The 25,351-nt window shown below is 39.2% G+C and overlaps 1 protein-coding gene across 4 annotated transcripts in view; it reads left to right on the forward strand.

Annotated features, from left to right (window-relative positions):
- The window catches only part of LOC126481571 (kinesin-like protein KIF21A), a 500,490-nt gene extending 491,469 nt beyond the window's left edge, over positions 1-9,021 (forward strand). For all 4 annotated transcript variants that reach the window (XM_050105427.1, XM_050105430.1, XM_050105428.1 and 1 more), the window contains one exon: positions 7,774-9,021. In XM_050105427.1, the coding sequence (XP_049961384.1) occupies positions 7,774-7,846 (73 nt within the window). In that variant the 3' untranslated portion in view covers positions 7,847-9,021. The remainder of the gene's footprint in view (positions 1-7,773) is intronic.
- The last annotated feature ends 16,330 nt before the right edge of the window (positions 9,022-25,351 follow it).

A 25,351-nucleotide genomic window follows, 5' to 3' on the forward strand; every position in this document is an offset into this window, starting at 1 on the left:
TGTTTATGGACGACATGACCCACAAACCATTCTGAGGGATCTATGCCAAATCGCCGTTGAGGAGTGGGACAATCTGGACCAACAGTACCTTGATGAACGTTTGGATAGTATGCCATGACGAATACAGGCGTGCATCAATGCAAGAGGACATGTTATACTGGGTATGAGAGGTACCGGCGTTTACAGCAATCTGGTCCACCACCTCTGAAGGTCTCACAGTATGGTGATACAGCATGCAATGTGTCGTTTTAATGAGCAATAAAAAGGGCGGAAGTGATGTTTATCTCTCTTCCAATTTTCTATGCAGGTTCCAGAATTCTCGCAACTGAGGTGATGCAAAACTTCTTTTGATGTGTGTATAATCTTTCATATGGCCATGGTGATCTAGTGGGTAAAGCGCTAAACTGCGGCATCAGGCAGGGGTCCTGGATTCTATCCTGGATAGAGGAAGGGATTTCTCATTGTTCTGACCCTTCCAGGATGGACCCAAGTACCCGCAAACTACAATAAAATTAGTACCAGGGATCTTTCCTTCGGTAAATGGTGGCAAAGGTGATGGGTCAGCCATCTTCCCCCTCCTAGAACCGTAGCAAACAAAGTCAACACTCTGCCTGCAGTGAGGCCAATAGGTTGGGCACAACCTTGTGCCACAAGCTCTACCAGTACTTTATATAACCCTTCACAGAACAAAACGCTACAAATGCATTTTAAAGGGAAAATTTGATTGCAGCTTAGTAGTTTGTACAGTACGACATCGAATACTGACATTTATTTAAGAACTGTGGTTTGTTAATGACTGTCTTTATGAAAAATAAAAAGATGGATGGAAAGTTTACAAAGGTAATATCTGAGGCCTTGAGATAAAAGAAAATGTGAAGTATTGAATTTGGAGAAAATAGTAATCATTACTCTTTGTTTCGCTGTTGACTGCTTCACTGTATTCACTGCTTACGGTATTACAGTTGAACATGTTTTATAAGTAACTCCATTGTACATAATACTTATTCATACATTAAGTTTTGTCATTCCCAGTAAAATATAATTTAAAAATGTGTTAAGTAAACTTTATATACACGTAATGCATTTTTATGTAATTCGCTCTTATACATAACAAATTCTAATGAAGTAAAATGAGTTTTGAATAATTGTAATGAGCATTGTTTGAAAAGAAACAATGTGATATTTTCCTTTCTTTTGTTGACATATGCAAGTACAGCAAGTGGGCAGCACTGCAGTGACAAGGGACAAAGACACAGTCGATGAGGGTGGGTGAGTTGACAAGAGTTGGTGGCATGGAAACAAAGACACTCCTGGCATTGTTGTCTGCAATCCGAGAATTCCTTTTGTGGTAACAGTCAAGAACTTAAAAGTTGCCAGCCAACATTTATTGTTGGACAGTGTTTATATCGATCAGTTGCTTTCGATCATCCATGGAGAACAGCAAAAGGAAAATCTGGAATTGCTTCAAACGTATGAATTGCCTATACTACAGTAAGTACAGTCATTTACAGGATTTAAAGATTGCCATGGAATCATAGGGAGAACAATTTCTGACAGATCGAAAGCTGTGGATGACATCACTGTGCAGTGCTGAATTGATGAGGTTCTGCCGGGTATCTTAAGGGGTTATCAACCTCAAAACATCTACAGCTGTGATCAGATTGGCCTAGTCTACTGTCTGCTTCCTAGTAAAACATTAGCAGAAAATGGTGATTCACGCCATGGAGGGAAGAATAGTAAAACTCATATTACAGTTCTTCTCACCATTAATGTAGATGGATCTGACAAACTTCCCCCACTTGTGATAAGAAAATCTAAGCCTCTGGGTTGTTTCAAAGGTCTAAAGAAGAAACCTACAGAATATGAAGCCAATAAAAATTCTTGGATGACTGTAATTTTAATGGAACAGTGATTAAAAATGGACATGAGAGGGGGAAAAAAAAAAAAGTGTCCTGGTCTTATGGATCAGGGTGCAGATATCTACCCTAAATTAATTTTGGAAAATGTTTGAGTGGAATTTTTAACTCCAAACTTTACCAGTGTTCCATAGCTGCTTGATTTGGCTATTATTGCAAATTTCAAAGTGCATTATTGACAAAAAAGCTGGTTCAACAATTGATAACGCTGATTGGTGCAGGAAATGAAAATCTCTTCATTAACTCACTACAAGCCAAGGAATTTATTTTGAATGCCTGGGAGCTGGTGTCATTGTCCACAATCAACAACTGTTTCTGTAAAGCTGGTGCCTTTCTGGAAGAGACTGCTATTGGTGATGGTGATGGTGATGATGATGATGATGATGAAGTCACGTCCGGTAATGAGCTAGCTCTACTGGAGGGTGCAGATTTCGGCAGTTTTATGCATTTAGATGATAATCTCACCATATTTTCAGAACTACAGAATGAGGAGATTGTTGCTGATGTATGCCAACAACACAGTGATGATCAAAAAGGTGGACCATGATGGCTGTGGAGATTGTGATCATGACTTGAATCTTGAAACACCTAAACTAAGTAAAACTTTAATGTGCAATCAATGTGTGCAGGCATTATATCAGTGTGAAAAGTCATGAAAAAGCTCAGAATTCATTAAAAAGTTTTAAATGAGGTGTATACACTTAATGCTTGAACAGTGAGACTATCCAAATTATCTGATTTCTTTAAAGTAACATCAAGTTTAAAATAATGTATTTTCTCTTTAATACTGTATTTTTGTGATTTTCAAAGTGCCAAATTACAATGCCATATATAATTTCTCCAAAGAGGGCCAGATAATATTTTTTGTATAACTGTTCATTTAATGACAGACAGCATCTTGATGTCGCCAGTTTCCACTCAAATACATCTGCTACAATAGTTCAACTATTTTTTGTGTGCAGAACTGCTTGTAGTTACTTTATCATTCTTTTTTTCTGGTGTGTCATAAACTCCATGTATAGATTGTACTGGATTGCCTATGCAGTATAACAGTTCATCCCTTGATACAGTGCATACTGCACTGAAAGTTTTAATGACAGTGTTTACTGTAAATTACTTGTAGGACTGATAAACTTGAATAACCTTGTACATTATTTTCATGTGATATGGTGGCACAGTGGTAAAGACATAGCACTCACTTTCAGGAGGAGCAGGATTCAAATCCCAATTTGGCCGTCCTGATTTAGATTTTCTGTGTTTTCCCTAAAGTGCAGCGTGGAAATTGTGAGACAGTTCCTTTGGAAAGGGTACAGCTGATTTCATTCCATATGCTTGCACAATCCAAGCCTGTGCTTCAGCTTAATTATTTAATTATTAACAGGACTTAAAATTTTTACATTACCCCATTTAAAAAAAAAATTTTTAATCCCTATTTATTTCACTAATTGTAACAGGCACAAATCTTACAAGTTTTATTTCTCAGGAGTCATCTTATATTACATCAAAAATTAGGTACTCTGATTGACTATGTAGTGCTTACAAAGATGGATACCATGGTCATACAGTTATGTCAGTATTAGTAGAAATGCATTGACCTTAGTCCAGTATCTTCAATACTGCATAGAACTAGTGAGTTAATGTAAATGTCATCCTTTAATTTATTTTTTTTTGTTCTGAGTGTAAATTATGTACTACATCATTTTGTTTGGTATTCTTGAAACTATATAACAAAGAAGGTTTTAAAATTCACAGCTTTCAGGATATAAATGAAAACTTCCTCAATATAAAAGTTGTAAAGAACAACTGTTGTCCTCTTTCGACATCCAGTCTGTGGTAAGGTTAAGTATAGTACACTGAAATGCCAAAGAAACTGGTATAGGCATGTGTAATCAAATACAAGAGATATGTAAAAAGGCAGAATACTTTGCTGCGGTCGGCAGTGCCTATATAAGACAACAGGTGTTTGGTGCAGTTGTCAGGTCGGCTACTGCTGCTACAATGGCAGGTTATCAAGATTTAAGTGAGTTTGAACGTGGTGTTATAGTCAGCGCATGAGCACTTCTCCTAGGTAACAACGAAGTGAGAATTTTCCCATACAAGCATTCCGTGAGCGTACACTGAATATCAGGAATGTGGTAAAACATCAAACCTCCGAATTTGCTGCAGCTGGAAAAAGATCATGTAAGAACAGGACCGACGCCGAGTGAAAAGAATCATTCAGTGTGACAGAAGTGCAACCTTTCTGCAAATTGCTGCAGATTTCAGTGATGGACCATCAACAAGTGTCAGCAATTGAACCAATCAAGGAAACATCATTGATAAATTGTATCGAGCAGATGGATGTATAAAGGTGTGGAGACAAGCTCATGAATCAATGGACCCTGCATAACAGCAGGGGACTGTTCAAGCTGGTGGAAGCTCTGTAATGGTATGGGGCATGTGCAGTTGGAGTGATATGGGACCCTTGATGCATCTAGACAAGACTCATGACAGGTGACACATATGTAAGCATCCTGTCTGATACCTGCATCAATTCATCTCCATTGTGCATTCTAATGGACTTGGGCAATTCCAGCAGGACAATGCAACACCCTACACGTCCAGAATTAATATAGAGTGGTTCCAGGAACACTTCATCAGCCACCAAGCTCCCCAGACATGAAAATTATTGAGCATATCTGGGACGCTTTGCAATGTGCTGTTCAGAAGAGATCTCCATCCCCTCATACTTGTATGAATTTATGGACAGCCCTGCAGGATTCATGGTGTCAGTTCCCTCCAGCACTACTTCAGACATTAGTCAAGTCCATGCCACATCATGTTGTGGTAGTTCTGCGTGCTCGCATGGTCCTGCACGACATTAGGCAAGTGTATTGGCTCTTCAGGGTAGAAGTTACTGTTTAATGTCTTAAGGACAGCTTCTGTGAGATGTAAATCCCATTTGATTGAAGTGCAGAAACTGATATACAGCCTGCCTTCATTTCAACCACATGGCAGTATATTGTATCTCCATCAGTGTTGCAAGTTACTGTAGTCCCTTCGTAGAAACAGTAAAGTACCGTAGTCATTGTCAAACTCTGCAGCTATGAAGTTGTTGGTGTAACTCACTGTATCATCAAATTTGTCTTTGTACCTCCATTTAAAGTCAGTGATGATGTTTCAAACTGGAAATTCCTCTAGATTTTTAAAATGAAGAGACTGAATAGGTTCAGAAAGAAATACCCCCCCCCCCCCCCCCCCACACACACACACACACACTCTCTGCTATTAGTCTCGCAAGTTTGTGTGTTTCTGTGTTTGACAAGGCTGTACAGGAATATCTGTAATTCACTAGAAGGCATATAGATGTTTAAAGAGACCCAAAATAATTGTTTTGCAAAACCCCTCATTTCACTCATGACACAAATAAATTGCACTGTCTGTCATTTTAGTCAGGTTTGGTGTTACATATTTTTTTTCATTTGTAAGAAGATAATAAATGTGTAAAAATTATAATAGAATAAAATGTTATATAGTTCTGCTTCAAACTGTCTGTATGTATCATTCTATTTTGGAGCAAAATGTATCCAATATACTGTAAATAGCTTAATTGTTTCACATGGCACTTTTTTGTGTACCTTAGAGAATTTATTACAATATTCTTCTGTTGAATGACCTGGTATGACATTGTATTAGTAATATTTGCACGAGGTTAGATGTATCAGTAGTTTTTTCTCTTTTTCGTCATGAATGTTTGCAATGGCTGTTTTATTGAAGTGCAAATAATTAATTAAAACAATTTTATTGAAGACATTTTGTTCATTTTTCAAAATAATGTGATTATTTATGGTTTTCTAGATGTGTTTGCTTCATCTTGGATTTTTGTTTACCTTTTAATAAGTGAAATAACTTGATACTTGAAGAGTTATGTTTCATGCTTACATCATGCATGACACCATGTACCATGTGTAGTAGTTTATTTTTTGTGCATTGACAGTCATGGCTGCATTCATTGTCAGTTTTGCTTGTGGAGTGGTTAGTTGCTCCGACCAAATAATTTTTAATGTATATGTAACTTTTAACATTTATTGTAAAACTTTGACTGAAACGTGATGCCAGTAACAATAGAGCTTTGTTGCATATACATGAAAAGAAATCTGTTTGGAAAGATAATTTGAATTTTGCTTTTTAACTAGTTTTATCACGCAAAGATCATAGTGTCAGATAAGCAAAACGTAACATAAAATATTATTTTGGAATCAACCTTTTAGTACCTTTGTAGTTTTCTTTGTCAAAAAGTGAACTTCGGGGCCTGATGTTCTATTTGAAGTTATAGTTGCTTGTTGAATACAGAGAGGATAAAAATGAGGGAACAGATTTGAAGAAATATAATAGTCTTCCTTGCACCAGTAAGCAATACAAATACGTCACAATAATTTAGCAGACTGCTGTTTTGGTTTTTGAATACTGCATTATAAATTCTTAAGTTTTCAATTTATAACGTCATGAATTGTTTTGTATGTTAATTTGTGTGTGGAGATTACCCATTTTTGTTATTAAAATTGGCAATAGCAATACTTGCAACACACAAAAATGCATGTAACTGTAGGTGGAGAAGTCATTTCTGTGTAGCGACACCTATCAGATGAACGTTACACAGCAAAATGATGTGTTTAGGAAGTATGGGATACAATTTCCAGTACTAATGATAAGACAATAATTGATAAAACTCAGATCATCTTTCAAACAGCTGCATATTTTGGATATGGGCAGTAAATATTTTGCTTGCTCCAAGGATGATTATTTCTTGACCAAGCAGAAAGAAAAGGAGGAGGAGTCGCAAAGTGATTGGGAGACAAGATGCCATACAACACCTGTGGAGTCCGAGGCAATAGTTGTTCAGTCGATGAGATTGTATTCTACAAGAAAATGAAAAGCTAGTAAAAAAAAAACGTGTTGTACATATTTTTCTTATTTTCTGAAGGCAAATCGCTTATGCCATGGGCATTCTAAGACAACATACTTTCCCCTTAACTAGCCTGCAACATGATCATTTTTATGTAGTCACAGTTAAAGATTTAGCGTACACTCGCAGGAACCTCTGTTGATCAGATTTCAACTCCTCATTCTTTGTTTGTTGTGTAAAAACCATGTGACACTAGAGCTAGAACTGAAAAGGTGCTTGTAAATAACAATAATCGTTTCTCAGTCACATGTAACTGAGATAAATATAAAGTACAACTAAATGATACTATGTCATATGAAAAATTTAAAGAAAATACTAAAAATAGTTTTTATTATGACAGTGGAAAAGTCTGATATGAAATATAATTAATAACTAAGGGACAGAACAGAATAATTTTAAAGACAAAACTCTGACTGTCAGAGAAGCACTTAGAGAGTACTGAAGCTGACTCCTTGTTTTGAGCTTCAGAGCAGTTATTTAACTCGTTAACATATGCATAAAGCCTTCTGAACCTGTCGTGTGAGAACTTACAGCTATGTTTTACTCCTTTAGGAGTGTGAGCATTTGTTACTCATAATGAATGTGATTTTGATGGTTACTTACTTTGAAGGTAAAATTTTATTAATTCCCAAAATGTCTCAGAACAGACTAAATATAAATCTACGTAACATACAATTAATTTGGAGTCTGTGAAGAAGTTGCACCAGAATGAACATTCCATTGTTACTGCAATTTGTGTTCAGTTATATTGCTGTTCTTTTAGAACAGTACTTGTAAAACAATCTTAATAATTAATTGCACCTACACCACAGGAATTCCATAAAATATTTGATGGATCAATAAATGCTCAAAGTTTGTCCAATTGTACATTTCTTAATTGTTTTAAAATTTATCCTTTTGTTTTGTTTGCAGTGATAACTCGGTTCGCTTGTGGAAGCTCCGCAGCAGGTACGACTTGTCACCAGATGGTGGTGACTGTGTCTGAAGACCAGTTTATTACTTGCCATGCATTCCTGAAGCAGCAGAGGTGGATCTTACTGATGAAGGGGTGGATGATGTTCACGATATGGTTACCACTCCTGAAGTGAACAGAAGATCTTTGTCATCCCTGAAAGTTTTGATTGTAGTGTTCTTAATGACGTGCATAATGCTTCTTATTGTAATGAAAATGAGAAAAGCCTTGTTCACTACTGAATAGTGTCAATTGTACTTTCCTCAAGTGCCTTAAAATTGATTTATATTTTCTAGTTTGCAATTTTATCTTTCCAGGTCCTCTGAACTGGGAAATAAAATCATTATTTTGCTTGTCTCATGATTCTCCAATTGTACATTCACATGTATTGGTAATACGTGTCATGTTGAACATGAATAACAGATCTCACTGATAGATTGTCTTTTATGTGATCCACAGCTGACTGCTTCGGCATTGCAAGTTTCTCACAGTGTTAACATTTTGTCAGTAATTTGGAAGGCAGGGTGGAGGAACCAGATCTCAGGATTTTATGAAAGAGTACAGGCACATTTTTATTGAAACTGTAGTTCTGACATTCCAGTTTAATAACTTTAAAATAGAGCAAAACTGGCAAATATTTTTTAATTTTAGAAAGATTTTTGTCTTTAACTGTAGCATCATTTATTTTCAGAATAAGTTCCTAAAATGGAAGATTATTTTCTTTGTTTCTTAATGACTTTTTCTCTTCTCTTTCAAGAAGAGGTATAAGACTGATACATGACTGTGAAAATGCCTATTATAAAAAGAAAAACAATTAACTTATGCAGTGTGATTTATTTACTGATTTTGTACTGTTATAATGGACATTTGTTTGTGATCTGTACCGCAGCATTATTTTATTTACACTTGTATTATCTTTGCTTTACCTAATTTTGTCTTTATAAAAAATGTATGTCAGCAGTCGTAGTTCAGACAGTGGTCAGAATTGCAGCTTACTATGTCAAGCTGAGTGACTGTTGCTGTAAAATTGAAACCAATGAAAATCAAATACCATAACAAAAATACTCATTGGTGATTAATAATTACTTTATTTATGTCTCATTTTATTTATTAACTGAACTAGTGAATTAATACTGTGTGATACAGTGTAATATTTGTATATATGGAAATATGTGTAAAGAGTGATTATTGAAGTGTTAAATACAGTATTATACAAAAAGTGCCTTTTTTATGTTACTTTTGTATTGGGATGAGTATGATGTTTTATTTATCTCCCCTATTAAACCGTTGCGTAAAACGTAAGATGAGATCCTGAGCTGTGGGAAGTCGGTTTATTCTTGTTGTTAAATGTTTTGTTTCTTTGGGATTTTATAGGTCAAAATGGGAGTAACTGGGAACGAAAGCAACACAATGGCAGAGTCAGGGATGCGAGGTGTGTCAGAACCAGAAGCGGTACGGATTTTGTTGGAAAAGGTAGCACAATTGACAGCAGACAATATGCAACTGAGAAGTGAATTGACATCTAGGAGTGAGTGGGAAAACGCATATGATCAGTTGTAGGCTAGGGTGCTGCAGCAGGAGATTGCTCCAGCTGCTGCAAGTTTGATTATTCTGTTTTCTGGCAAGGCATCTGAGGATGTGTTATTGTTTGTGGAGGACTTGGAAACTTCAGCTGTGATGAATGGTTGGTCGGATGAACAGTTGTTACATATGGCCAAGATTAGATTAACGAGTGGAGCGAAGACATATGTAAGGTGTTCTCAGGCCTTAAGGAAGTCAGGACAGTTTAAGCAGTTGAAAGAGGGGCTTTTACAGAGGTACAAGAAACAGAATAGTGCTCAGTACTTTAGGGAGAGGTTGAGTACAATGACGAAGAGACAGAGGGAGATGATAGAGAAATTTGCGGACAGAATAAGAGAAATTAATGAGTATACTTACAAGTTAGGTCAGAGCGATGAAGTGAATGTTGTTCTGTTGCAGGAGTCCGTGCAAAAGGCACTTGATGTATTTTAGAGGGGGTTACTGGCGCATATGGAGCGGAAAGTGTGCGAAGAGACTCCGAAAGATTTGTATCGGCCATTCAGCTGGCAATTCAATGTGAGGAAATAGATGTGGCAACTGGGGTCCACTAGAGGCAAACAATGTTTACACTGGGTATAAAATGTTATAAGTGTGGTCGTACAGGACATGTGCAGAGGCAATGCACCCAGTCACTGAGAAATAGTGGAAGAGGTGGAAATCAGCAGTGGAAGGATGGAGAAGTGGAGTTAGTAGAGGTGGACAATTGTTAAATGGCAAAGGGGGTCTGTAGAGGTGGACAATTGTTAAATGGCAAAGGGGGTCTGTAGAGGTGGACAATTGTTAAATGGCAAAGGGGGCTCAAGACCCACCTAAGGGGGGCCCCATTTAATTTCAATGCTACAAATATGTATGCAGAGGTGGAATGTTCAGTGGTGGGATTCATAGTAACTAAAAAGTTTAAGATTTTGTTGGACACAAGGGCGCAAGTGTCAGGGGCTACTAAGGGTTTAATGGGCCAAAGGAATTTAGACACACCACATTATAGGTCTCTTGGAGTGGGGGATAAGGAGATCACACATTTGGGGTCAGTGCTGTTTGACTTTCGCATAGGGAAAGTCAGATTTGATGCATACATAGAGAAAGTACCATGGGTAAGTGAGGGCTACGACATCATCTTAGGAGTAGATTTCTTGCATCAACATCATGCCAAAATTCACCTCGGACAATGAACTGTGGAGTTTGGTGAAATGTTATTTCAGCTAGGGGAAACTGTTGTCAATGCAGAGCTGTCACAAGGGGTGTTCAACGTAATGAACAAACCAATTGAGCCGCATACATTAGCATTAAGGCTTAATTTGCATGAGTGTGTTTCTAGTGGCACTGGGTAAGTGAGTAAGTGTACAGTCAAATCTTCCTGTGGGTACGGTATGTGTTATTGAACCATTGGAGGATAATGAAGTTTTGGATCCTTTAGGTTGTTTTGTGAAATGTAGTACTGTACGCGTGCAAGAGGGAAATGATGGGCCAGTAGTCCCCATGAACGTGAACGTGGACGTGGATAATTTTAGTACTTTGGACGTGAATTTCGGAAAAGGAGTTTTAGTAGCGAATTTTGATGTACCGGATGACGAATACTGGTGTTTGAGAGGTAGGTGTAGCGATCAACCACTAACTGCTGATGGAACTGCATTGTGTAACAAAGTTAAGCATTTGAAAGGAGGAGAAAAAGAACATATGGAAGAATTGTTGTGGGAATTTAAGGATTTGTTTTTACCGCAAGGGCCATTACCAGCAACTTCACTAGTTCAACACGATACCAACAGAGAAGGAAGCACCTGTTTACCATAAACCATAGAGAATGCTAAGGTATTTGCAGCTGATTGTGGAGCATTTCATTGATCAGCAGTTTGCGGACAGTATTATAGAGCATAGTAATAGTTGCTGGGGAGCGGGCATTGTCGTTGTGCCTAAAAAAAAGTGGCATTAAGAAATACATGTTCTGTGTGACTACCAATACCTCAATAATAAGACAGTAATGGACGCATACCCCATTCCAAACATATTGGAGACATTGGATCACTTAGGTCAGTGCCAGTACTTTTCTACGGTGGATTGGACAAGTTGTTATCATCAGTTAGAGGTGGCTCCAGAGCATCACCCAAAAACTGCTTTCTCTACACCTGGAGGCCATTACCAGTACATCAGAATGCCATTCTGTCTGAAAAATGCTCCAGTAACGTTTCAGAGGTTGCTAGACATTGTCTTGAGGGGATTGAAACCACGATAGTGTCTTGTCTATTTGGATGATGTTATAGTGTTTTCAAGTAGTATGGAACAACAGACAGCAGTTAAGGGAAGCAGCTCGTTTGACATTGAGCCTGGAGAAGTGTCATTTTGCATTGGAAGAAGTGAAATATTTAGGTCATATCATCAGTAAGGGCAGAGTGTGAACAGATCCAAGGTTGGTACAGGCTGTAAGTAATTTTGGGGAGCTGAGCTGAAAACAGTTAAGGAAGTGCAATCATTCGTCGGAATTTGCAATTTCAATTGAAAGTTCATGAAGGGTTTTGCAGATTTACCACAGCCACTGACACGTTTGTTATGGAAGGGTATGAAATTTGAGTGGACAGAAGAGTGTCATAAAGTGTTTGACGAACTGAAAGAAGTGTTAACATGAAGTCCGGTTCTTGTGTTTCCAGATTTTGAAAAGGAATTTATTCTAGAATGCGATGCATCCAATCAAGCATTAGGGTGTGTTCTTAGGACGGAAATTGATGGGAAAGAACATCCTGTAGCCCATGTGTCTAGGCAGCTGAATGCAGCAGAGAGGAATTATTCAACAACAGAGAGGGAGATGCTTAGCATAATATAAGGAATCACATATTTTAAATGTTATTTATATGGGAGAAAATTTATGGTAGTGACAGATAATGCTGTGTTGAAGTGCTTGTTGGGGTTGAAGGATCCGTCCACTAGAATCGCTAGGTGGGCTGTGAGGCTTAGTAAATTCAACTACGAAGTGGTGCACAAGCCTGGGAAGAAGCATGGTAATGTGGATACACTGAGTAGAAAGGTGGCAAAAGTATAGGTTATGACCTAACAGTATGGCAAGAATTACAGGACACTGACAACGATTGTAAATTGTATCGGACACAGCCACAATTTAATATGTACGTCGATCTTCTGTGCAGGGAAATGAAGTTGGGTCCAAGGGTAGTAGTGCCAGTGAAGCTGAGAGATGAGGTTTTAAAAGATGCACATGATCACGTGTTATCTGGTCATGGTGGGAGTAGAGTGACAAATAGGAGAGTGGCAGAGAGGTATTCGTGGAGGGGTAGGAAAGTAGATCTGGATGTATGTCAAAAATTGTATAGCATGTGCGCAGAGAGCAAATTTGATTTGGAAACAGATACAGCTGCAATGATTGCCGGAAGCGACATGTCCATTTTCTAAGCTGGGAATTGATGTCTTAGGACCTTTCAGTCAAACACCATCAGGGAACTGATTCGTTCTGACAATAATAGACCGTTTTTCGAGGTATGTGGAGATGGTGGCTATGCCAAATCAACAGTCAGCAGTAGTGGCGCAAGCATTAATAAACAACTGGATTTTGAAGTTTGGTGTACTGGAGACAATAATTACTAACCAAGGGACCAAATTCATGTCAGATTTAATGAAGGAACTGTATAAATTGCTGAACATAAAGAAGGTAAGGATGGGCACGTTGCATCCACAGGTGAATGGAATGACAGAACGGGTACACAGAACAATAAGGAAGATGCTGAGTTTTTATGTGGGTTCATATCACCGTCAGTGGGACAAGTATTTGAAGCATATTATATGCACATACAATGCAAAAATGCATTCCAACACTGGTTTGTCTTCATTTGAGGTAGTTTAAGGGCAAAAAATGGTGTCACCGATTGATTTAGTGAAGCTACAGAAAGGAAGGACTGGTGAATATGTACGTAAATTTGCAAGGACAATTCAGGATGTTTGGAAACAGGTGAATATGAAGGCTTTGGAGAGGCAGGAAGATTCAGTGAAGCAGAAAAGAAGTTTACTGTAGTACAGAGTAGGGCAATGGTTAATGCTGTCCAGCCCCTACATGCCAAAAGGGAAAACGAAGAAGTTTGTCACAAGGTATCAAGGGCCATACCAAGTAGTTGAAACCACATCCCCCGTTAATGTTAAGCTTCAGCTGCCAACTAGAACAATGATAGTACACATTGGGCAGTTGCAGCCATTGAAGGGTTGTCCGGATGTGATTCCAGACATGTCACAGAAAGGGAAGAGGAAGAAAGAGAGAGCGGAGAGAGGTGTTAAGCACAGGGAAAACCAGGAAGATAGAGTACAGCAAGATGTACCATATGCTTTGCAATCCAGAAAGTAGTAGAGTATTTGCAGTTTTTTTTGTTTTCTTGTTATGTATCACTAGGTTTGTGTAGATTAATTAGGCATTGTATTTTCATATGTTGTGTGTGTTTTTGAGTATTGTGAGCCTGCTGGGGACAGCATTCTTTTTGAAGAGGGAGGAAGGGCGATGGTAATCCCTGTCCTCAGATCACTGAAAAGGGGAGTGTTGAGCAAGTCTGTAGAAGCAAGAACTGAGTAGGTATTGCTGATCTCGGCAGTTAACAGCTGGTTCACCAAGATGACGAGGGAGGAATTACGGAGCTGGCATAGAGGGAAGGTAACGGTATGTCCAGCCAGGGTGATAAGTACCAATCCGGACATGTGCACGGTGCAGTTATTTTTAGCCAGGAGGAAAGAAATAGACTGTCCAAGGGACATTGCGGAGCCAAAATTGAGCTTGCAACGGGTCGGGATGCATTGGATTTTCTCCACCTACAGAAATTTGATAGTAGTAGCAAGTTGCTTTGAGCAGGGAGTATTTGCAGAAGTGAAACATATATAGCTCGAGAGGAGTGGAATTTTAATCAATGGAACTGCATGTAACGTAATAGGACCAACCTTCCATCTGCCAGAATCAGTTTCAGGAGTCACACTTAAGAGGCTTTGCCAAGGCAGACTCTGACATTGTTAAACCAAACTCTAGAGACAGGTCTGTTGAGATCTGTAAACCAGTTCATTTCAGAGCAAGAGGGGCGCATATCAGCTGAACACCTTGTGCAGCATGTTTCTCAATATGGGGAAAGGCAACAACTAGTAACAATCATTTTGAGCACCTCTGTGCCAAGTGCCATTGCAGCCTTAACTTTGTTGTGTGTTGTTTTCATACTGATGGTAGTCCAAATCCCACTGGATTGGATACTGAGGACGTAAGACGGGTAGGTAAGGAGTTGATTGAGCTTTAAGTGGAGTGGTCATCCATTAAGGAATTTTTACGTTTTGTCTCATGTCACATGTTTTAAGAGAATTAGACCACATCTAAGTTTTCTAATAGTAGTAGTAAACACGTTCAGATTCAGATTCTTTATTGGTCATTTAGCATTATTACATGCAATAGACTTTGTCAGTCCACTTCACCTATTAATTTTACAAAATAAATTTTTACATATTTAAGTTGATATTGGGCATTTCTAAAAATTCTTCTAATGAATAGAATGGATTAGTTAACAAGAAGTTACATACGTTTTCTTTAAATAATTTGTCAGTATGACTATTGTTAGTTTTAGCTAATCTATTTTATGGAACAGCAGAGAAGTACAGGTTCTTGTATAGTAGTCATGCCTTCAGCAAGTAGGTTGTTAACACTGTCAAGAATATATAAATTAATAACTGTTAAAATTCTATATTCAATGAACAGTGGTTTATAATGTGTCCTATTATCTACTTTAGCCATTACACTGATTGCTTTCTTCTGGAACACCATAATTTCATTTATTTTTCTGCTGTTTCCCCCAGAGTATTAACCCATACCTTAAAACAGATTGAAAAAAGGCAAAGTACGCTGTCCTTATGTACTCAAATGTCACACAACACATCAGTCTCTTCAACAAATATATAACTATTGACAACCTAACCACTATGTGATCAACATGAGAGTTCCATGTTAGACTGTTGTCAAGTATGATACCTGAAAACTTTGCCTTTTGTTTTTCTATTTTTGTAGTCTTTGATAGACTGAACCACATATTCTGAGTCTTTTCCTTATTGATTGACCATTTGCATTAAACCATGATGTTGCATTTTCTTTTGCCAATTTCATACCACTTACAAGGTTATCAAATACATGGATTACCGATAGAAAAGTTGTGTCATCTGCATACATATATGTCTTTACATGTATATTTCCTGGTAAGACATTTATGTGTACAATTTAGATCCCTGCAGCACTCTGTGTCGAACCTCGAGTGTGTTTGACAGATGACTTCCTGAACTCACCACCTGTTTCCTTTTATTGAGGTATGATTTGATGAGTTTTAAACTTTTATCACATATTCCATACTACTCGAGTTTAGAGAGCAAAAGTGAGTGGTCAACACAGTCAAAGGCTTTGCTCAGATCACATAAGGTTACCTGTGTGTGAGCATGGTCCTCGAATGCTGCTAAAATGTCTCTGACTAAGAGCTCTATGGCATGTATATTTGACCTTTATTTTCTCTAGCCAAACTGTGATGCACTTAACATATCATTTAGTTCTAGGTACTCATACATCTGCTGATATATTATGCCTTGAAAGACTTTTCCTAGTACTGGAAATAGTGAAATTGATCTGTAGTTTTCTGGATCTGATTTGATACCCTTCTTAAAGACTGGAGTCACCTTGGATAGTTTGAGAGGATCAGGGAAAACCCCTTCTATGAGACACAGGTTTATAGAATATGCTAATGGTGCTGCAATATAATGTACGATTTCTTTCAATAGATTGTTTGACATATTAAAAATATCTGTACTGTATGAATTTTTCATTTCTTTTTTTTTTTTTTTGACTATTTTAAGAACTTCATGTTGACGTACCTCTTTAAAGTGTTTCAATGATGATCTGGTCCTATTATGATTTAGGTTTGTGCTCTTAAGATAATCTATATATGTTACACTGGGTTTACTGATCAACTTTTTGATATCATCAGCACAGCTTACAAAATATTTGATGAATGTATCTGCTGGTATTGGGACTGTCTTGTCAAAGTTTCTGACTTCCCCTTTAACAGTATTAATTACTGACCAGGCTGTTTTGCATTGGTTTTTACTATTTTTTATGAGATTTGTGTTGTATCTTTGTTTCGCCAATTGTAACTCTTTCTTATACAGTTTCTTAGTGTTTTATTTTTTTTTTTTTTTATTTTTTTTTTATTTTTTTTTTTTTTTTTTTTTTTTTGAGATCCTTAATTTCATTAGAATTATTTACTTTGCCAAGGCACTTCAACAGCAGTAGCTTATTTTTTAGATTCTCCAGTTCTTTGGTGTACCACAATTTACCCTTTCTTGTTCTATGATATTTCTTTTGAACAAGATGGGCTTTTAAAGTACTTAACTGTGGAATGTTTCATAAACTGTTTGGGCACTGGAATCACAGTTTTGAAATAATTTGTCCCAGTTAGTTATGCTCAGCTGGTGTGTTAGTTTTCTGAGATTGTGTTTTGTTAATATTAAAGTATTATATTTTGTTAACTTTCGTGCAGCCTTGCTCTCATCCTCTTTTATAAAATGTCTTAACTCTACTGTTAACTTGGAGTGGTCCGAGAAAACAAATTCCTTTACCTTGATGGAGTACATATCATGAGCACAGTTGACAAAAGCATTACCCAAGCACGCTTTTAGTCTTGTTGGTTCTGAATTTACATGATGGAAGTTGTGCTGCCTCAGCATATTCAGTAACTTATTTACACTGGGTTTGTTACATGTTACATCAAAGCTTGAATTAAAGTCTCCCCCAATTGCAGTTACATATTGTTTCCTCTTTGTTATGTAGCAGAGTACACTGTCTAAATTATCTAAAAAAGTTTTATCATCTGAGCCAGGGGAATGGTAGATATATACTATGATAAGTTTCATTATATCACATATGATCCTGGTAATTTCAAAGTGTTTCTCTACACATACCCAACTAAGATCTAGTGCTCTACACTCTATTTCATTTGAAACATAGATAACAGTACCACCATTACGGTACTGAGATCTGCAAAAACTGATTCCATGTTTATAACCTTCTGGTACATAGTATTGTATTTGTTCTGGTTTAAGCCAATGTTCAGATAGACACAAGAAAGAATACTTATTCTATGGCAATGACTCCTCCGGAATTTCAACTTTACTTTCAAGACCCTGAATGCTTAAAAATAAGATGTTGTTGTGACTTATCTATGAGTTAGCAGGCTTGTTTTTCACATTTTTATTTTCTTCTTGGCTTGAAACCATAAAAAATTATCACTGAATGACACAGATGTATTTTTCCTTTGGCTCCTCCTTAAGCATTTCTGTGTTGCTGCTCCAGTTGTTGGTTCTGCTACTGCTGCTGCTGCTGTTCTTGTTGCTGTTGTTGCTGCTGCTGTTTCTGCTTCTGATGATAATGATGGTGGTACTGCTGTTTCACTTATTTCTGGTGTTTGTTGTTCCACAACTGCTGTGCCTTTCTGTGAATTGTTAACATTTGGGGTGTTCACTTGCATTAATAAAATTTCACATTTGTCTTGGAGAGGTGTAGCTTCACTGACAGCAGATTTCACACTTGAGTCTCCAGGTAACACACACTTCCTATCCACAAGAGATATGACTTTTCTATCATCACACTGCACATTTGAGATTTTATTTACTAGTTCTAAAATTTTTGTTACTATTACGTTTTTTCCAAGTACATTTAGATGAGAACTGTATATTGTGTGAAATCTTTTCCCTAAATTGCTGATGTAAACAAATGTTATATTTTCAAACTGCTTGCAAATATTTTGCATCTCTTTGTTTGCAGTTTCATTTTCTTTATTTGCACTGGACCATTCTATCAAGTCGTAACAGTGTGGCTCTCAGCTCATACAGTTTTCTTTTTAGCGAGATTAAGAGATCGTTTCTTTCGTTCCTAGCGACATCATTTGATCCCACCAGGAAGATGGAAAAGTCTTCTTTGCTCAATGAGGAATTTTTTTCTTAACTCATTGATGTGGCAGCACTGAATTTTGCTCCTGGTTTTATTGTACAACTAAGATTAAAATTCTGACTGCTTGTACACCGAAATTCAGTGGCTATATTTCGTCCTTTGCTGTCGGCATACAGTTCAATTTTACTGGAACTTGCTGTTCTGAGATTATCTGTTTTCTGCCTACCTTTGCAGTAAGTGAAGTCTTGTTTGGCACTATTTATTATGTCTTTTTTTGTTAACACACGTCGATATTGTCTTAGTAGAACAGCTTAACGGTGAAAGATTTTTTGTGAGCACTTTCGCATATGATTGTTTGCCCAACTGCTGCTGAAATATTCCAAAGTTGTTTGATTTTCCACATGGTACACTCGAACTGTTAACAGCACTGTCACATCCGTAGTCGAAAGAGCTTGGAAGTAATTTTCGTTCACTACATTTATATTTCTTTCATCGTTTTCTGTATCTTGTATTATCTGTTTGCATCTTTTGTACTTCACTTCCGTCTAAATCTCTGACATATTTGTACTTTCATGGTGCGATTTTGTCATGTTCCGTTCACTTTTTACTTCTTTAAGTTTCTTGATACCCATCTTCAAGGAACTGATAATAAATTGTAAACTAGACACACGTTTGCTGAGCTTTGTAATTTCATCCTGACAACTATCACAATTTTTCTTTTTCACAGCATGTCATATGTACATGCCAACCCAAAAATGTTTAAGAGTAGTTAGAGGTGGACCTGGGGACCAGCTCTTTCCAAAGGGGGGAATAATGTAGCAGCACCACCGTTTAAGATAGGAAAAAGTTGAGTTTGGTGCAGTATTTCTGAATGCACATGTTACAGCCAGGTGCGGGCCTGTTGACAGTAAATTATGCTTACTAGTGGTTGCAAAGTAGAATGGAGGCCACAGGGCTAAGGGCCATCGAACTGCTGAAAAGAGTAAATGCAGCGGTTTGCATGGTGCAAGTTACAGGCAGAAGAGGGCCCACTGGTGCAACCTAGGTGTTATGAGTACGTGACTCGGAGTGGCACATTAGCAAACCAGAGGTGCACAGCTGCAGATAAATAGGTACTGGATTTCTAGCAATGTGGATTCAAGTGTGGCAGCTCTCCTGGATGGCGGGGTGTGTCACATCACTGGCTACACAAAGCAGCAGATGGGGCGCCAGTGTTCCAGTCCATGGCGGATCGCTGGTTCGACCCTCTGAAGCCAACACGGGGTCCGCAGCCAGCCAGCGGTGGGCCACTTGATGGCTCACTACCGCGGTCAGTCTTGTTGGCTCCCAACACATGCCAGAGACATCCTGAGGCGAGGGCCACAGATTTGGCTGTCAGATCGCAGGCGCTTGTTGTCGCCCGTGAGCTTAACCACGACAGCGAAGAAGCACACAGCGGGCCGCCCTGCAGCCCCTAGCGAGCGGAGCTGAGGCAACGGGGACAAAGGCCGCTGAGTCAGCTGCTGGCGCATCCTGACATCATCAAAAACCATGGCTGTACATGGCTGGCATGCCACAGTACGTTGCACGGGTCGCTGGGGTAGCCCTTCCACGCAAAGCTGTTTCACAGACAGTGAAGTGACATCCTCGGCATCGTGGGACCCTGTGACGCAGACAGAGGGGAACATGGCACTGTAGCTGGGAATAATAAAACTCCTAAAGATCATGGCCGAGTTTTAATACTGCGCATCCTTCCAGTTTCCATCCATGTCCAACATTCCTCTACTGCATGCCAACATCTAAATTTGGCAGTGACAGCTACAAGGCTAACAATTTTAAGCTTATGCATCTTATTCAAGAATTCTAATGGTTTCAAAGTAATGTATTCAGAGTTTGACTTATAAGTTGTTTCCAAATATTTAATTTTTTCTTATAAACCTGTTGTGACATCCTAATGGTACTCATTGATAAATAAGTTGCATGCCTTAGTGATGTGATTGCCAGTCATCTTTAAGTACGTCTAAAATCTTCACTGTTTCAAATTGGGTTTTCAAGTTAGACACTAGATCGTCAATAATGATATAAAATACATTTAATTTGAATAAATTTTCTGAATTTACATCTGTCACTTCATACTTGGCTTCAACATAAAATTATTCTCTCTTCTTAGTGCCCACCTCAGGAAATGCAGGATCGATATTAATTGCACTGGCAACTACTTTAAATCAGGGAAAACGGTGTCTCAATTTTTGCAGAGATATTTCAAGTCTCACACCGTAAGGTGGCTCGCGGAGTATAGATGTAGATGTAGATGTAGAACAGCGTTGTGTGTAGTTGTGCATGCATGATGCCGGAGCTAACTAAATTCGAAAGTTAGCAAACTGTTGGCGCTCGTATTGTGAGTGCTTCCGTAACCGAGTGAACAGGAGTATTTGGTGTTTAAAGAGAGAATGCATCGAAATTCATGCTGCATACTGGGAAGTGGAAAAACATCACCTGCTAAGTCAACGCGGACGAAGGCGTGCGTCGAGTGATCCTGATGGATGGTCATTGAAGATGACTGTGATGAAACATAAGAAGTCGACAGCAGAAAAAGTCACAGCACAACTGAATGTCGCATGCTGGAGTCTGGCAGTACCGAAGCAACACGAAGGGGGCCCCATAAGGAAGGAAGTGCTGGGCGAGCTTGAATTCCAAAACCACACATCATTGATGCAATTGTCATAAAAGGAAAATGTGGTGCCGCAGCCACAAAACATGACTGTGGAGAAATGGAAGACTGTTATTTGGAGAGATGAGTCTTGCTTTATACTGTTTCCAACTTCTGGCAGAGTTTACGTCCCAAGCGTGAAACATGGCAAGGGCTCAGTGATAATCTGGCACCACATGATACATGTCCTGCGAACCATAGATAAAGGGGACCAGGCAGATTCCATTTTCCTAGATTTCCGGAAAGCATTTGACATGGTGCCCCACTGAAAACTGTTAACAAATGTTCGAGCATATAGAACAGGTTCCCAGATAAGTTGGTGGCTCGAAGACTTCTTTAGTAATAGACCCCACTACGTTCTCCTCGACGGCGAATGTTCATCAGAGACAAGGATATCGTCAGGTATGCAGCAGGGAAGTGTGATAGGACGACTCTTATTTTCTATATAAATAAATGATGTGACGGGCCGGATGTGCAGCGACTGTTTGCTGATGATGTTGTAGTGTACGGGAAGTTGTCGAAGTTGAGTGACTGTAGGAGAAGGCGAGATGACTTAGACAAAATTTCTAGCTGGTGTGATGAATGGCAGCTTGCTCTATGTGGAGACAAATGTAAGTTAATGCAGATGAGTAGGAAAAACAGTCATGTAACGTTCGAAAATAGCATAAGTAGTTTAAGGCCTAAGGTCTGTTACAGCCACTTCGATTACCTATCTTGGCATAACATTGCTGAGGGATATGAAATGGGAGTAGTACGTAACGGCGGTAGTAGGGAACGTGACTGGTCGACTTCGGTTATTCTGTAAAGGAGACCGAATATAGAACACTAATGCATCTCATTTTTGAGTACTACTCTAGTGTTTGGGATCGCAGCCAGGTCGGCTTTAAGGGAAACATTGAAGCAATTCAGAGGCGGGCTGCTAGATTTGTTACCGGTAGTTTCGATCAACACACGAGTATTAGAGAGATGCTTCATGACCTCAAGTGGGAATTCCTGGAGGGAAGACGACATTCTTTTCGTGGAACACTGTTGACAAAATTTAGAGAACCGGGATTTGAAGCTGACTGCAGTACTATGCTGCTGCCGCCAACGTACATATCACGTAAGGACCGCGAAGATAAGACATGTTAAAGGTTCATACGGAGACATGTAGGCGTTGTTTTACCCGCGCACTATTTGCAGGTGGAACAGAAAAGGAAGTGACTAGTAGTGGTACAAGGTACCCTCCGCCACACATGATACGATGGCTTGTGAAGTATGTATGTAGCTATAGAATATCGTGGCATTCCATGGATCCCATGGTTACTCCCATGGTCGCATTACTGCTAAGGATTGTGTGACTATTTTGGCTGATCAGGTACAATATTTGTTACCCAATGGTGATGCTGTGGTCCAAGACGACAGGACCGTTGCTCACACAGCTCACACAGCCCAAGCCTGGTTTTTGAGCAAAGGGGTGAACTGTCGCATCTCTTCTGGCCATCAGCGTCACCAGATCTCAATATTATTGATCCTTTATAGACTACTTTGCGGAGAGGGGTGTGTGGTCACTAGCCACCTCTATCATAATTACCTGAACTTGGCACTACTTGCCCTTGAAACCTGTATTTATCCAGTTAGAGAGCTGTTTTCAATGCCAAAGGTTTTTCTATCCCGTATTAGGCATGGTAATATGAAGGTTTGTGGCGTTTCATTATATTAATGTCTACCACCTGAGATGAATCAGGCCGGAGGGTAGTTCACGATTCGAATGACAGTGAGGATGACCCAGTGAGCAAGGAATTAATTGCAAACGAGATGGTTAAGTAATACTTGAAATCTTCCTTAGAGAGCCAAGGTTTCAAAGACATGGTAATATTTTGAATAGTGGCATTCATCTCCGTACAAATGTGCTTAACCAGAAGATAATAATTTTTTGCAAGCATCTGCAACAAGCATCTTCAATAAACAATTGAAAGGGACATAACGCTAAAAAATAAGTGTTCTTATAGCACACACATCAAAAAAAGTTTTGCTTCACCCCGGTTCCCAGAACTCCTGAAGATAGACGTTTACTGTGGATATTGTATCACAGACACAGCCCCTTGGACTGTTCAGAGATGTCACTAAACCCGCCCAAAGATGTAAACGACCATTCACGAACAGCGCCTATTAGATGGAGGGGGTTCCACAGCCGATTAGTTGCAGTCATTTCACCAGGAAGGAGGTACAAGGCTCGTCTTGTCTGTAGTTCAACCATGCCTAGACGGTCAATACTGCTGTTCCACCGCGTCCGCATTGTTACTTTGTGCCAGGAAGGGATCTCAACAACGGAAGTGTCCAGGCGTCTCGGAGTGAAACAAAGCGATGTTGTTCGGACGTGGAGGAAATACAGAGAGACAGGAAATGTCGAAGACATGCCTCAATCAGGCTGCCCAAAGGCAACTACTGTAGTGGATGACCGCTACCTTCGGATTATGGCTCGGAGAAACCCTGACAGCAACGCCACCATGTTGAATAATGCTTTTTGTGCAGCCACAGGACATCGTGTTACGACTCAAACTGTGCGCAATAGGCTGCATGATGCGCAACTTCACTCCTGACGACCATGAAGAGGTCCATCTTTGCAACCACGACACCATGCAGCGCAGTACAGATGAGCCCAACGACATGCCTAATGGACCGCTCAGGATTGGCATACCTTCTTTTAACCGATGAGTGTCGAATATGTCTTCAACCAGACAATCGTCGGAGACGTGTTTGGAGGCAACTCAGTCAGGCTGGACGCCTTAGACACACTGTCCAGCGATTGCAGGGAGTAGGTTCCCTGATGTTTTGGCGTGGCATTATGTGGGATCGACGTACGCCGCTGGTGGTCATGAAAGGCACCGTAACAGCTGTATGTTACGAGAATGCCATACTCCAACCGATAGTGCAACCATACCAACAGCATATTGGCGAGGCATTCGTCTTCATGGACGACAATTCACGCCCCCATTGCGCACATCTTGTGAATGACTTACTTCAGGATAACGACATCGCTCGACTAGAGTGTTCTCCAGACATGGTCCCTATCGAACAGAATTGAAAATGGATGTTTATGGATGACGTGACCCACCAACCACTCTGAGGGATCTACGACGAATCGCCGTTGAGGAGTGGGACAATCTGGACCAACAGTGCCTTGATGAGCTTGTGGAAAGTATGCCACGACGAATACAAGCCTGCATCAATGCAAGGGGACGTGCTACTGGGTATTAGAGGTACCAGTGTGTACAGCAATCTGGACCACGACCTCTGAAGGTGTCGCTGTGTGGTGGTGCAACATGTTGTGTGTGGTTTTAATGAGCAATAAAAAGGGCGGAAATTTTATTGCAATTTTCTGTACAGGTTCCGGAACTCTCGGACCGAGGTGATGCAAAACTTTTTTGATGTGTATATAATACCACGTACTTTTATGCCTTAAATAATATGCTAAACGAATATCATGGAGAGAACTGCAGCGTATGAAGCACGTCAACAGCAAATTTGCGCAGCCTATCAGAGATGTGGATGTCGAATAAAAGTTACATGTAAAAAAAAAAAAAAAAAAAAAAAAAATCTAAATATCTATCAGAAATATCTGACAGTAAATCAGAAGAGGGAAAATCTTGTGGACGAAAAAAATTATTTTTTTAATATCATAGTTTCGCTGGAATAATTATGTGACGTGCAGTTTCCATGAGACTTACCATGGCACGTAAAACAATGATATGAGTTCTTTGGCGATGTAGCGGTTGTTTCAATAGTTACATCGGTTCAGCCGGCGTCGCCAGCAACAACATTTTGGCCGTTCATCTAAATTAAAAGTTTTAATCTAACATCTTTTTGGCTTTAAGGAAATCTGTAAGAGTATCGTACACCATCATGCCTGGGTAAGTAGTTTCATAATATATTTTATAATGAAGGGAAAATCCTATGAAGATGATGTACAAATTTTCTACGCTCAAAGTATCGCCAATGCACTGCAGGAAGAATCTGTCGAAAGGAAAATTTACGTTATAAAATCTTCTTTGGAGTCTTACACTTTCATTCTCTCACGACTATTGCACTGAAGAACAAGAAATTGAAACTCAGTCTACGTAAAAGTTAATACATAAGGATAACGTTTTCTTTTGTCCAATTAAAATAAATCTGGCAGTCTGTTTCCGTTCCTTACATGTCAGAGTGTAGCCAGAATCTGAAAACCGTCGTTCTTTATCTTTTGAGTCGTTGGGGCGCTTCATCTGTGCTATCGTGTTTTGCAACCATTTTTCGTTAGCATACGTAACCTGTTCGTGTTCCTGTGGTGGAAGAGACGTTCACGACCGGA

The sequence above is a fragment of the Schistocerca serialis genome, chromosome 5, assembly GCF_023864345.2.
Source record: "Schistocerca serialis cubense isolate TAMUIC-IGC-003099 chromosome 5, iqSchSeri2.2, whole genome shotgun sequence".
NCBI classification, from domain to species: domain Eukaryota; kingdom Metazoa; phylum Arthropoda; class Insecta; order Orthoptera; family Acrididae; genus Schistocerca; species Schistocerca serialis.